The sequence below is a fragment of the Physella acuta genome, unplaced genomic scaffold (genome assembly GCF_028476545.2).
Source record: "Physella acuta isolate Inbredline_101_S28 unplaced genomic scaffold, ASM2847654v3 ptg000300l, whole genome shotgun sequence".
Lineage (NCBI taxonomy): Eukaryota > Metazoa > Mollusca > Gastropoda > Physidae > Physella > Physella acuta.
The window spans coordinates 54,703-70,102 of NW_026731819.1; the positions used below are offsets into that span (position 1 = coordinate 54,703).

The window sequence follows — 15,400 nt, forward strand, 5'->3', positions numbered from 1 at the left end:
TTTTATGCAATTGTTATAATATAAGCAGTGATCTTAAAATTTTGGACTAGCTTAGCAAAGCAGGTGAATTTTGAACAAACCTAAGTTAGAAATATTGTAAGTGACATGTTTGATTTGTTTCTCTCTGCTAAAAATCATTGTTAATTTAAAGCCCTTTTGTAAACATTTACTTACACAGTCACTGTGTAGTACTATAGACATGATTTTAAAACACATAACCTAAACTAAACATGCTGGGTATACTGTATAGCACTATGTTCTACATTATAAGTTTGTTTTTATTCTAAAGAAAGTTTTTAAAAAAGTACTTTTTAAAACAGATAAGTGTGTAAACTAGAGCCTCTCAAATGAATTGATCAATGGGAATATAAATAGAAAAGCAATCCAAGAATCATCCAAAACAAAATAATGCAACAAATTTTCTCTTATAGTTTTTATATCAGCAAATCTATTTCAAGAACATACTTGGTGTTCATTTGAAAAATAAAATATAATCAAATTATGCATACAAAGCAATGTTACAGTAATAAATATACAAATAAATTATTCTCGTACAACGATGGTAGGAATAAAAGTAAGTATAGAAGAGGAACACTATCACATTCCACATTTTTAGAAGTTGGCAACTCAAAACATCTGTAAAGGACAATCAGAAAGCAAGTTTAAAAATAAATTGCAATAATTGGAATTATATTTGAATTTTTGAACTCAGTAACAGAACAGTAAACCAGTGTACACGTGTACATTTTTAATTACACCCAAATTGTAATAAAAAAAATATTTTAGAAAATGTCACACCTAAAGTATGTATTTAAATTATTTAGTCACATTTTTGTGCTAGAATTAAGACCTAAAATTCTAAATTACATATTTTCTGTCCCCTGATTTTAAAATGTTATAAGAAGTGACTTCAAGATTTTTAAACAAGCATCACCACTATTTTATTATAATTAAGTTGTATACTTTCGTAACTTTTAAATAACATAGCTAACAATAAAATGATAATCACAGTAAAGTACATCCTAACAATGTTTCTAAAATTCACAAGTTTTGATTTTTTTAAATAATTTAAAAGTAAGCTATGGTAATTAATAATATAAATGACAATTACATCTTTTTAAGTAGCATTTGGAAGCTTTTTTTTAAAAAAATTGTTTTTTATGTTCATGAACTCATAACAATAATTACAAAACATTTTAAAGATAATTTACTCTCATATCAAGTTTTCCAGTCACAATTTAACAAATTAAAAAACTTAAGATTCTTTTCAATTTGACAATCAACAGAATGTACATGGTAACAGCCATTATTACACTCTTATTGTAAAATCTAATTTTTTTACTTATAATATTATTGAAAAAATAAACCTAACCAAATGATAAAAAATGAAAGACAATATAAAAAGAATGATTAAAAACATACAATTAAATACAAGATTAGAAACGAAGAAGATAGCCTGAAAAATATTTAAATAATAAAATCTTATAAATTAGGTTAACAAAGAATGAAGGTACTATAAAGATAAAGTTGTAAATCATTTTAAAAAAATGTTGAATAATTGAAAAAGTAAAACAAAACTTCTCAAATCAGAAGGCTGAAAAATCAATCTAAAAAATAAAGTGACTTTGTTTCAAAAGGATTTAGAGAAAATCTAGATAATCTTAAACACAAGGTTGTAAAAAGCAAAGAACCAAAGTGTGATGATATTAAAGTAATGTTGGGAAAAAAATATCAAGATCTTGACAAAGTAAAAAGAGATTAACAACTTGAATCTGTACCACAATGCTCTCTGACACTTATTGCACAAAAATAATTTACAATTCTATTTACACCATGAATAAACAGATAAATTTTTAAACTGATCAAAAAAAGAAAAATATATCACCAGATTAAACATAAACTTAATTTCTAGGAGCTCATTTATAAGAAAGAAAATTAATTTAATAGCAACTTAATATTGTTTTTTCCTAAGTCCAAGCCTTTTCATAAATAGACGAGATCAATAATGAAAACATTCAAAGACTAAAAGATTTAAAGACAATTTATTATATACAGTAAATATATATTTATTGTATAAATAATTAAAAATTAAAATGACTCCTATAGAAGTGCATTTTATTTATTAACTGTAATGGTAATGTAATTTAAATTGACTAAATTTAGTTTAACATACACAGAGAGAATTGATTAAAAATCTATCCAATATTTTCCACTATATTACATGGGGGCTCAAATATTTACAATGACAATTTAGATATGGTGGGATCGTTTAAAATGTTTAATTAGCAGCTTACAGTATAGCAAGGTAAATGAAGTATAGCAGAGTAGACAGCTAACATGATAATGTATACAACAGAAGTGTGGAGAATGGGTGGCAATTTATTAAAAAATGCTTTACAATAAATGACTGATCTTTTATATCATTGTTCACATTTGTAATCAAGCAATTTATAGTGGCAGTATTTGGTGGTAAGTAAATGCTCGTTATCTATATGGTCATTAGTTGAAACAATCTATTTGAAATATAATTGTACAGGTAGACTTTTCCAATGATATGCAACCTGTTTTGAGGAGAGAGAAACATTTTTTTTGTCACAACATTTTTTAATAGCTGCACTGAAAATTATATTTTTACATCAAATAAGTTAATTTAAACGGGTTTATGTAGAAACTATTTCAAAACAAATATTGATTTTACATTTCCCCACTTTTTACTTAGTAAAACTTCCTTATAACAAATAAAAGAGATACATTTGATCCTTCTAAAGAGACTTGCGTGACACTGTAGATGGATGACATTAACTCTTTATTCTCAATCAGTCTTTCTCAAACTGTTGGTCCGTGGACAGCACCGATTTGCAGATTAATTGGTCTGAATACAAACATTTCATGATATACAAGATTCATTTCGCTTGCTGGTTATTTGATGAAAATATTAAACATTTCCAGCATAAAACAGTTTACGAAACCATGCACTTAAAATAAAACAGCACACTTTTAAAACACGATGGAGTAAAATTATGTAACATGTTTTAAGTAACATGTTTTACAAAAGATAACAATGGAATGACTTTAAGATACTAGCTTTTACACATCAACAACAAAAAGTACCTAAATGCAGACTTACAGAGCAAACATAAACTACATCTGACTAAAGTTTTAGCTCATTTATACAGCCATAATACTGGTTTCAATATAGTAGTGTTATTACAATAGCATGCATTAGTATGAAGTGTAGCTATTTAAAAAATATGTAAGTGAGTAAAACTTAACTTAATAGATGGCCATTATGTTATAAACACAATGGTACTTTTGTTTATATGAAGCCATAATGAAATGGACCACATTGTAATTATAAACTTGTCTGGCCAAGTTATTTCTGACCATTTTAGTTACTTTCAACTGACAAGTATGAAAATTGTTCAACTCTTATTTAGACTATGACTCATTAAGAAAAACACTAACTGCTGCCTTATGTAAAGGATAAATATATTTGTTCCTAAAATCATCTACAAATGAATTTGGAATGGTGGCTTATCTATTCCTGAAAATGTATGTTAACTTAAAAAATGTCATAAAATGTATAACTTTTGTAACTGGAAGGCTTCATCTCAGATTATATCGTTAAAGGAAATTCATTTACAGTTGTTTCATCTTAAAGTAAATTTACACATCAGTAGATTAAAATTAAAATGAACAAATAAATTAAAAATCGTTCTTAGAATTTGATAAACCTTAAGTTTGGCGTGCCGGTAATGTATTAGTAATACAAGTTCTAATTTCTTAGAATAACTAGGTTTTATTTTCTTATAATTCTTTGAGATTATTCTCATTCTTACTAAATCCAAGTTTTTATCAATCAGCGGCTTAGCCAAAAATAATTGTTCATGAGAATATAAATACTAAAAAATTAAGAATTTATTTTAACAAAAAAAACTTGTTCAGCATTATTTATCTTAACTGGGATTCAAATTTACTTCAATTTAACAATTAAAAATGCAAATTTAGAAACAACAGCATCTTTCTAATTAATATAAACTATTACATTAAAAAGTTATCAACAAGCTTTAATGCTGAAACTTATTAAACAGTAAAATTTATTTAAGTAGAAGAGTATATCATTATCTGCCAACATGAAATGAAATACATTATGCACATGTATAGTCAGTAAATTACATGATGATACGTAATTTTAATGATACATTTTGCTAAATTCACAATAACTTTTTAAACAAAAAGTATATAATCTTTTCCCTGCATTTTTGTAGAACTAATTATAAACTACCATACAATTGAGCCAACATTGAACACTGGGACCATCCAAGATGACTATGAATTACATAATTAAACCTGACATACTGTGAGGTTGAACCTGACTTAATACATACTGCTATGAGGTTAAACCTAATTCATTACGTACTGCTATGAAGTTGAACCTGATTCATTACATACAACTACATTAATAAACCTGACTTGTTACATGCTAAGAGGTTGAACCTGACTTAATACATACTGCTATGAGGTTGAACCTTATTCATTACATACTGCTATAAGGTTGAACCTGATTCATTACATACTGCTATAAGGTTGAACCTGATTCATTACATACTGCTACAAGTTTGAAACTCTTTTGTTACATACTGCTTTAAATTTGAACCTGATTTGTTACATACTGCTACGAGGTTGAACCTGACTTGTTACATACTGTTAGTGCTATAAGGTTGAACCTGATTCATTACATACTGCTAGTGCTATAAGGTTGAACCTGATTCATTACATACTACTATAAGGTTGAACCTGATTCATTACATACTGCCACGAGGTTGAACCTGACTTGATGACAACTGAAACAACTGTCAGTGTGTAAGAACAGGTTTCTGTTGCTCATCCAACAAATCTGGAAAAATAAATTCTCATTTTAACCATTGTAATAAAACAAAAGAATTTAAAAAATAATTCAACTAATGTAAATAAAATAATGAAGAAAATCTCATTTCAACCACTGTAACTAAAAAAAAAATGAAAAAATCTATTTTAACTACCGTGATAAAACAAAACAAAAAAAAGCCTGTGTAAACACATAACTTAAAACATAATTATCAAAATCAACCCTTATATTGCCCTGAATTGAGGATTATTACTTTTTAAAAAACAAGTTGAATGTAATTCTAGATGTAAGCAAACACTTGTTGTGAAGTGAAGTGCATAATGAAAATACAACTTTTTTAATATATTGCACTGAAAACCATTGGAAAATATATGCTGTAGGTTAGTTTGTAGATTATGAGTATTAAAATAACATAATGTGAATTTTTTATGGTTACAGATGTCTTTAAACTTTATATTGTTTTAAGTTAGGTAATGGTGTTGGAATCAATTTGAAGAACATTGTAAAAGTTTAAATCTTATTAAAAATTATGGATAACTTAATCCAGAGTAATCTGAATACAAAAAATAACTAGCATAATACCTGCAATAATTCTGTGCCAAGGTAACATGACGTAGGTGAGGTTAGCATTTAAGGCTACAGAAGAGGCTCTCTTTTTTTCTTTAAACCAATGCCACGCTTGGCCGAAAGACTTGCCCCAAAACCCATTGTAATGCTCACTCTCTGCTAGTTCTGTTGGAGAAAATATTTTGTTACGGAGAGGCAGATAAAATCTGTGGTAGAAAATATTTTGTTACAGTTCAGCAGATAAAATCTGTGAGAAAATATTTTGTTACAGTAGTTCAGCAGATAAAATCTGTGAGAAAATATTTTGTTACAGACCGGATCTGTGAGGATTAGGCCCTACATTTTTTTAAAATTCAAAGCATATAAGACCTTGGGTTGAAAACATTTCAGATTTCAACCAAGCAGAGCTTTTATTTTTCAGATTGGGCTAAGGGTGAGCTTTAATGTTTAATTATCATTACCAGCAATACTAGCTATTATCATATACAAAACTGGCTAATCCACATTATGCAAAAGTAAAACAGCTAATACTCCATGAATCTGAAATAATGTTTTTAGTGCAATCCAATGTTTGAAGAGATTCTTTTGAGTTAAGGGTAAGATTATTAATAATTGCTTAATTATACTTAAAAATACTCAAAATTAAAACATTTTATTACATGTACTTAAGTTTTTACAGAATAAATATGAAACTTAACTTTCTACAGAAAATTCAGACTTTAAATATAGGATACTTATTGTCTATCATTAAAATAAAATCATTAAAGATAAACTAATCTTAATATGGGTAATAAAAGGAATAACTATTAGCCATGCTTAAAAAAGTGCATGATATTTGTCAGTCAGATCTTTTAAATTTACATTTTGCCAATACTAACAAAATATATTGAGTACATTTTAAAACTTAATGAAGTGATATTCTACAAACCTTCAAGACTTCATTAAAGTATGTAACGTTTAATTTAAGATATTTGCATTGCCCTATTATAATAAATAAAATCAATAAGTTAAAATGAATTACAAATTTGGATGCTGAATTATATGACACATGCAGTAGCACATACTTCATTTGAATGGTACACCAAAAGCATAAAAACTGCAGTAATATTAGAGTATTAACATCCTTTTGCATAAGCTGCTTTTTATAGCAATTGACAAGCTTATGAAAGAGTGAGGAACACTGAACACCTTACTGCATTTCCCATGAAATTCAGGCAGAAACATCAACCAAATGGGGATAAATGGAAACAATTTAATTTAAACTATTATTATTCAGAGGAAGTAAAAAAAATGTTGGATTATAAGGGAAAAAAATGTAAATGTAAACTAAAATATAAATCTATAACTATTAAATCTTTTTTTTTAAATAGTGCACTATGATTTTTAATTTAAAATTGCAAAACCAAAGATAACTATGTAAATTTTGGATAAAAGATATACAAATAAATTAACTTTGTCAACTAAGTACTTACCATTTAATAAAAAATAAAAAGTTATGAGTATTTCTTTTAGCAAACAAATTTTGAAAAACAACGAACATGAGTCTAGCAGAAAAAACATTCCAACACTGAGGTCCACGCTATTGGGTCAGAAAAGGAAAGGAACTTTATCCCCATACCGTCCTGTAATGTACCTGCCTCCACCTCTGTTTCATCCTCATCAGCGTTCCCTGTGTCAACACTCCCTGTATCTGAGCGGGACTTTTTCATACTAAGGGCACGTCGAAAGCTGCCGCGTACATAATTTGTGATCCCTTGACTCGGATCACTCATTCTTCTTTGAGAATACTGGTCCTATAGTTTTTTGGAATATATAAACAATGCATTTTGTTACCCTGTTATTTCATAATATAAATTTAAGGGATAACATTTTTAAAAGCAAACTGGTACATTGTCTCAACATATCCTTCTTAACAAAGATCTACTACAAATGGAACAGTGAAGGAAAAATCTACATACTTAACAAAGATCTATTACTAATGAAACAGTGAAGGAAAAATCTCCATACTTAACAAAGATCTACTACAAATGGAACAGTGAAGGAAAAATCTCCATACTTAACAAAGATCTATTACTAATGAAACAGTGAAGGAAAAATCTCCATACTTAACAAAGATCTATTACTAATGAAACAGTGAAGGAAAAATCTACTTAACAAAGATCTACTACAAATGGAACAGTGAAGGAAAAATCTCCATACTTAACAAAAATCTATTACTAATGAAACAGTGAAGGAAAAATCTCCATACTTAACAAAGATCTACTACAAATGGAACAGTAAAGGAAAAATCTCCATACTTAACAAAGATCTACTACAAATGGAACAGTGAAGGAAAAATCTCCATACTTAACAAAGATCTACTACAAATGGAACAGTGAAGAAAAAATCTACTTAACAAAGATCTACTACAAATGGAACAGTGAAGGAAAAATCTCCATACTTAACAAAGATCTACTACAAATGGAACAGTGGAGGAAAAATCTCCATACTTAACAAAGATCTGCTGCAAAGTAAATTACCTCTTGTTCCCCATTGTCAAAGTCCCCCACGGGAAAGTTTTCTAGGTCCGGTGTTTCTGGCCCAGATCCTTTAAGCCTACTGACGGCCATTTCAGCACAGCCTTTTCCTCTAGGCCCTCTCATCTTCATGAACTCTACCCTCTTTTTGTTTTTTATTAGCCCCATTGACATTCTTTGTGTCAACTTTTGTGTTAGACTTGCCTTTGAACAAAAGAAATTACAAACTTTAGTAGGAAACTAATTCTCTATGTTTAATTTTTCCTTAGGCTTGTCTTTAAATAGAAGAAATGTCAAATTTTATAAGGAAAATCTTTGTACTAATTTTTGTATTTGGCTTAATCTATATAAAAGAAATGTGTTGAATTCCAGTAAGAAACACATTTTTTTTTACATCACTGCTTTTAAAAAAGATTAATTTTTGTGTTAAGCTTGCCTTAAACTGAAAGAAATGTTGAATTTTGGTAGGCAACACAATTTTATTTAACATCAATATCTCTTTAAAAAAAAATTTAATTAAATAATTAAACTATAATTACCCTTGAATCATAGACCCGCTTCAATGCATCATATTTGACAGAACCTAGGAATAAAACACCATTAAATGATCCCTGCTTGTCATTGGCTGTTAACTCAACGGCTACGCTTTCACTGTCACGAACAATCATATCTTGAAATACCTAAGATAAAAAAAAGTAGTTTTTCAAATCTAATGGCCTATGAGGCAAATGAAGTAGTGTTCACCTGTTTCTGTAACCTCAGCATATTAAGGGATAGTGTAGTCAGCACTATGCCCAGCCGCCTTTACTTTCCCTAACATGAGTTAGGTACCCATCAGAGCTGGGTGGACTCGAGGGACGTTTTACTGATTTGAACCCGGATTCAAACTCAAGACTTTCAAATTACTAGTCTAGCGCTATACCGCTAGGCTAGGCTATCCCCCACCTAAGATAAGCAACAAGGTAAATTCTTATGGCAGTGTGGTGAGGTTGGGTTGCAAGAGCCCATGATTATAAAACAAAAGGTCTATTCCAAATTTCAAGCTCAAAACTCTAGGTGTTATAAGGAATACACATGAACAAAATAGGGGAAAATAAAAGGGATATGACATCCATATCACAGCTAACGTAAGAGATGAACTCTACTCATCCATCTCTTGTGGTATTTATTTGATACTTGTGATAGTATATCTATACACATCATGCCAAGGATCTAACTATCAGGAATCACCCAAAACGGAGTATAATGGAGAGGTTGTATGCCTGTGTTCCACAAAGGGTCCATAGAAATGATGATGATCAATATACAAAAAGCAGGATGTTGTGATGGAAAATATTCGACTTATAGTCTAAGCTACTGAGAGCAATACTGAAATTCATATCAAGCAAACCTCTTCAAAATCATCCACAGTGAAAAATATATTAGGATATGTGATTTCTTCATGTGTTCCTTTACTATCCATTGACCTCCTGCTTGGACTTGGATAAACTCTCTGCAAGATAAAAATAAAAACAAAACACAATTATTTATTAGAGTCAGTTTTAACCATTTAAGTTTTTTTTTAAAATGTTTAAATATGTTTCAGCATACACAGAGAACTGGCATTATTTTTTATTTATTTTTTACTTCAAAATTGTATTCACATTTGAAAAATTAATCACAGAAAAAATTAATATGCCCTGACACTAATCGCAAAGACAATTGTTTTTACTTAAGTTGATTTAATTATCTTCAACATAATGAATATCTTTTATGATGAATAATATAGCTATAATGCAACAAATTTTGAAAACAATATTACACTTTTATTCCTATAATATTAAAGAATTTCAAATAACTGTTTAGTGCATAAAATGAAATAAACTTTTCATTTTTTATCTGTTTATTTTCTTATAACTTATTTTCAAATAACTGTTTAGTTTATTTTCTTATACCTGTGAAAACTTTTTTAAAATCTGTAAGTTATTTTCGTCTGTTCTTGTACACAAACCACATGTCAATGTATATTCAAACTGAAAAAAATATTAGAGGCCATTTATTTATCACATCCAATCTAAATTAAAATTTTCAAAATCCTCCCCTTATTGACACAATAAATGGATGACCCTTTAACTTTAATTATACTTAAAATCTGCCATAAAATGTCACGTAAAAAGCTAACCAGTACATCTTACCTGATGTAAAATTAAATTTAAATAAACTGTTTCTTCCCAATCAATTGTAGGTTCATCTAACGCAGGAAGACGTTTAGAGTCTCGTCTGTACACCTCCACTAAAGGCTACAGAAAAAAATTCACCTTTTTAACATTTTAATTTTTATTAATGCATAGCAAAATATGTAGGCACTATCATATTTAATAAAACCTTAGAAAAATATAGGTATATATATATATATATATATATGGCTCTTTATATTGTAGTACCTGTATAAGACCATGTTTTGTTTTAAGCTCTGGATTTTTACGAATATAAAACAACATATCATCCCTGCAGTCATCTGGTGAAGACCCACCATTCAAATAATATTGTGAAAATATGTCTGGCCAGAATTGATTAGTATTTAACAACTCAAATCCGTTTTCTGAAAAAAATTTTTTTTTTAAAGTGTAGAGTGTAGAATGTAAATATATTTTTATTTTTAAATAATCATCTTGCAACTTTCTAATCAATGTTTACATTGAAGTACATTTTTTTTCTAGTCTAGTGAATATTGCATGTATTCTCTGTCAATACTAAAAGTGCTCGCCCTTGTTAGTATTTTTTTTAAAAGTATTAAATAGGCCTACTGAATACTAACTAAACACTAGGACTAGGCTAGGTGGCTATGTGTAGGAAAGTAGGTGACTGCTACTGCTAGAGTAGGTAACTACTAGTTAGGATTCTAGATCTAACTAGTTTAGTAACTAGTAACTACATCTAGAATCTAGTAGATCTAGACTACCACCTTTTTTATTTTTATTTTAATCTAATCTTAAACAGTCTACTTAAATTTTACTATTCACTATTCTATTCAATTACAATGTCAATTAATTAGACAAAATCTAGATTCTAGATTCTAGACTAGAGACAGTCAAATCTTAAAATTTTAAAATGCAATTAAAGACTAATGATTTGTTTACTTCTGAGTCACTACTCTGTTTAAAGTTACTCTCACTCAACTGCACACAGTCACATACAGTGACATACACAGCATTTTTACATTTTACACTAATTTACACTAATTTACTTTAAATTTACAGCAAAGCGATCGTTCCACACCAGCGGTTCGCTTACTGATCTTTACTCCACTGGGCATTACTCATCATACTCTAGACATTCATCAGCAGTTAATTACATTTTTTAAATTTCGTGTCCATATTTATAATACCTGCATCCACTATGCCTTTACCGCTACGCCTTCTTTCTTCTCCAATTTTTTTTAAAAGTCTCTGCAGAAAACCCTCTGGTTTGTTTTCAATAATAGCTTCCGCCATCTTTACTATTTAATAGGGAACACAAAAATCACATGACCATGGCTAATGTTTTTTTAAAGATAGGGACTATCCAATCGTGCTATTTATATGTAAGACACACCTCCACATAAGATCGTTCTCATTGTTAGGCTTAATTTGATTATTTTTCGCGGATATTAAACGAATCGCGTAAAACATGGATAAACTAGTCAGTGGGATTAATTGTTTTCTGATCTAATCTAGGCATAATTCAAGTAGACCCAGATGCGTCGCGAAGGGGGGGGGGGGGGGGGCAGGGGGTGCGGACCGCACCGGGTGACACCATTTAGGGGATGACACCATGACGAAAAATTACAAAATATATAGAAGAAAATGCTTTTGCCAGTTCAATTAATGATTAATAAGAGTTAATCCACCTGTATTAATAACTGACTTTAGATAACCATCTTTACTATTAACTGAGCACCCCTTTAAAGCTACCATCCGGGGGGGGGGGTGACTCCAACTGATGAATTTAGAGAGGAATAAAGGCTTGTTGAGTATTTTGATTAACAGATAAGTCAATGAACTTCTTCTTCTTCTTCGTTCTTAATTATTAGTGTTGAAGGGGATCGAGATTTATCTGCCAATGGGTTTGAACTCGAGACTTTGTTCGAATTTATCAACCATGAGCTTTTTGCCGACTCAACCACGCCTCCAACACAATTAAGCGGTACGTGTCAACTGGTTATGCGCCATTGAGGCCATTGACTCCGATTTAAGCCTGCTTTTCTTTTTGGATTTGCTTCCATAGCCTTTGTCCAACCAAGAACAATCTACAAGGCAGCAGTTGTTTAATTTTGGAGTTATCTCTCCTAGAAGAGTCGCTGTCCCCAGCTAACGAGCCTCATCTGCCCGAGGGTTCGAACTCGAGACTTTTCGGTTTAGCAACCATGAGCTTCACCGACTCGACCACGCCAATGAACGATGGTAGAGGGGGTGACACCAAAATCTAATGACTTACGATAAAAACGACGTTTTTTTTTCCCACACGAATTAATAGGTGGATTGTATGCCCACATTTACTCCATTAGGCATAATGGGAAGGAGATGTCACTAATTGCAACCAACTAGGCCTATATATATATATATATATATATATATATATATATATATATATATATATATATATATATATATATATATATATATATAACAGGTTTTTTTCTGGGGGGGGGGGGGGTAGACCTACGCCACTGAGTAGACCTATATGTCGTTCAGTAAACTCTTTGTTAACTATTGCACGTTCAGAAAATGAAATCACCCCCAACAAAAAATAAAATAACAAAATGCTAAAAAAAAATCATGAAAAATCTAAATGAAAATTTGGGTTTCTTTCAGATATTTTCTCCTGGGGTGGGGCTGGGAGAACACTTGATAATTTTTATATACTTCTATTTCGCCCAGGGGTGGTAGACGTGGAGAGATGCCTGAAAGATGTTGTAGGCTAAATGTACCGAACCGCTATTAAGTTTGGTAGAGGAGGAGAATTGTTGCTGTGCTGTATTTTTTTTATTCACACATTTAAAGCACGTTATAACAGCCCTCCATATTTTCAGAAAAATGTTAAGTCGGCGTTACACTCAACAGAGGCTGTGGGTGGTTTCACCGGTTCGAATCCTTTGATTTTTGGAACAGAGGCGTGGCTATAGGGGAGGGAGGGTTGGGAAGCGCCCCGGGCACCAACTCAAGGGGGACACTGAACGTGGTGAAAAACTTTTTAAAAAACCCATTCTGAGTTGCATTACTGAATTATACAACGTTAAGAAAATAAACTACTGATTGGCTTTACAGACTGATTTAACTGTTTTCTACAGAACTTATTAGTGTGTCACACCAAAAAGAAAGAAAAAATAACTGTTAAGCGACGGTGACTGGCGCCCCAACCTTCCAAGTTGGGTGGGTGCCTTTTTTTGTTAGAGTGAATAACAGCATACAAAAAGTGTTTCTTTCAGACTTTTTATTCTCCGGGTAGTGGGGGGCACTTGAAATTTTCGAGGGAGGTAGACTAAAATTTCCAGGGGGGGGCGGATATTGGTAAAATTATATATTTTCTATATAAATTCTATTTCGTTTGGTTGGGGGGGGGGGGGGGGTGCGGTAGACGTTCTTCAGCAGAGCCCCCCCCCCTCCGAATAGATGCCTGAAAGAAGCTCTGTATATCAAATGGTTAATGGGAAACAAAATTAATAGTTCATCTCGGGCGCCGGAATCGGTCACTACGCCTCTGTAATAGAAATTGATAAATTTTACACAGTATAGTCTGCTGTGAATCCTTAAACTATTCATTCCTCAGCATCGTGTTTATCATTGAAGATAAACAGTTGATCCTTTGGCAGGACCAGCGCTACCTATGGGGCTGGTAAGTGGGTCACCAACCAGTTCTATGGCTCATGCAGGTTTTATTGAGCCGTAGAGCTGGTTGGTGACCTACTTACCAGCCCTATAAGGCGAACTAGGCGGTCGCCTAGGGCGCCATCCCTTGGGGCGCAAAAAGGTTTAATTACTATTATCAAAAAGTACCTAATAATTAATAACTTTGATTATCTTTTATAAACTATATTACTATATATGGTAATATACAAAGGTTGTTTTTTTTAATTATATTTTTTTAATAAGTAATCAATTATTACAGCAATGTCTCAAACAGTTACTGTTACCCGTATTAGATATTTTTGAAAGGCGTCCCTAGGGGATCCTAAATTTTAGAAACTAGAACTCGACGGATAAATCTGTAAATTTATGTCATCAAAATTGAGTAGAAGTGTGTTATGATAAAACTACCATGTTTAGACTTTCAAACAAAACCTACAGTTAAGTAGTCAATGAGTAAAATATATTCTTTTGACACAGTTACATTGTTAATATAAAAGATTTTTTATAATTATTACCTAATGAAATTTAGAGCGTTTTATTGTGTTTTTCAAGTATGTCTTAATTACACTTCGTTAATTTTGCCATTCTTGTGAAAGCTATTTCCCTTGAATAAAATTTTGGTATTAGATTTCCAAATGGGAGATAAGTCGTTGTTTAACTTTACATTCATTTCAAATTCCTGTACCTTGAGTTGACCACTTACTTATAAATACAACTTTTACAAGTTATTATTTGTCATTATAAAAATTATGTAGAGCAGAAGCACTTGACATTTTCTAAGGGGGGGGGGGGCTATGTCATAAAGTACAAAGTAGACGTGTGGACTTAGCAACAATTTCTTTAGAATGTGATTACGCTTGCAAACTGGAATTGAAGGAATTAGTACAAACTTTTGCGACGATGGGTCAAGTAAAATCTGATTTTGATGCGTACTTATAACCTGTATGCAACTGATAATAAATTACAATGTCACTTTTAATTAATTTTTTTCTTATACATGTTTTAGAAATTAATTTGTGTGAAAGGGGGCGTTTTAATAAGTTTTGCCTAGGGCGCTAAATAACCTGCCGCCGGCACTGCCTTTTGGATCTTTGTTAAGTTTGCGTTTTATATGTACTTTTCAATTACTTTTGAACTAAGTTGAAAAGACAAAACAATAATTTATTACTCCTTTTTTTCTAAATGAGTAGTATAAAAAATAATTTTGCAACCTTAGCGTCGTACTTTATGTTAAACATACTTAACAACCCACAACCAGCTTTAAAAAATCCACATGGAACCCCTAGGGCAAAAGAAAAAAAAAAGAAACATTCCATGAAAAATCTGGAGCTGTGAATTGGATGAATACACAACAAAGTTTAAGATAGATTACCGTTGTGGACAGTTGGAGAAAGCTGTATGGCGTTGTCTTGAAGACGTAGATAACCGTTGTGAACGGTTGGAGAAAGCTGTATTGCGTTGTCTTGAAGACGTTAGTTTAAGATAGATTACCGTTGTGAACGGTTGGAGAAAGCTGGATGGCGTTGTCTTGAAGACGTTAGTTTAAGATAGATTACCGCTGT

The 15,400-nt window shown here is 31.1% G+C and overlaps 1 protein-coding gene across 4 annotated transcripts; it reads right to left on the bottom strand.

Moving 5' to 3' along the window:
* Nucleotides 1-1,629: 1,629 nt before the first annotated feature.
* LOC131939903 (uncharacterized protein KIAA0930 homolog) lies at nucleotides 1,630-11,452 on the bottom strand. Of its 4 annotated transcripts, XR_009386492.1 has the most exons (11): nucleotides 11,339-11,452; nucleotides 10,395-10,552; nucleotides 10,146-10,250; nucleotides 9,906-9,983; nucleotides 9,362-9,463; nucleotides 8,511-8,651; nucleotides 7,975-8,175; nucleotides 7,074-7,248; nucleotides 5,471-5,620; nucleotides 4,690-4,897; nucleotides 1,630-4,350 (listed from the first exon to the last, which is right to left on the bottom strand). XR_009386492.1 is itself a non-coding variant. In XM_059298436.1 (10 exons), exons 1-10 carry the CDS (start codon nucleotides 11,442-11,444, stop codon nucleotides 4,857-4,859), a joined length of 1,242 nt encoding a protein of 413 aa, XP_059154419.1. In that variant the 5' UTR covers nucleotides 11,445-11,452; the 3' UTR covers nucleotides 1,630-4,856. The 4 variants fall into 4 exon arrangements, 2 of the variants coding, with proteins under 2 accessions (XP_059154419.1, XP_059154418.1); XM_059298436.1 differs by having other exon boundaries at nucleotides 1,630-4,897; nucleotides 7,089-7,248; XM_059298435.1 differs by having other exon boundaries at nucleotides 1,630-4,897.
* Nucleotides 11,453-15,400: the final 3,948 nt, after the last annotated feature.

Coding starts and splice junctions, on each gene's coding strand:
- LOC131939903 (XM_059298435.1), bottom strand. CDS start 11,444: ATGGCGGAAGCTATTATTGAAAACAAACCAGAGGGTTTTCTGCAGAGA. Junction 9,984..10,145: donor TAAATTTAATTTTACATCAG/GTAAGATGTACT, acceptor TATTTTTTTCAG/TTTGAATATACATTGACATG. Junction 5,621..7,073: donor GGCAGGTACATTACAGGACG/GTATGGGGATAA, acceptor TTTCTCCAACAG/AACTAGCAGAGAGTGAGCAT.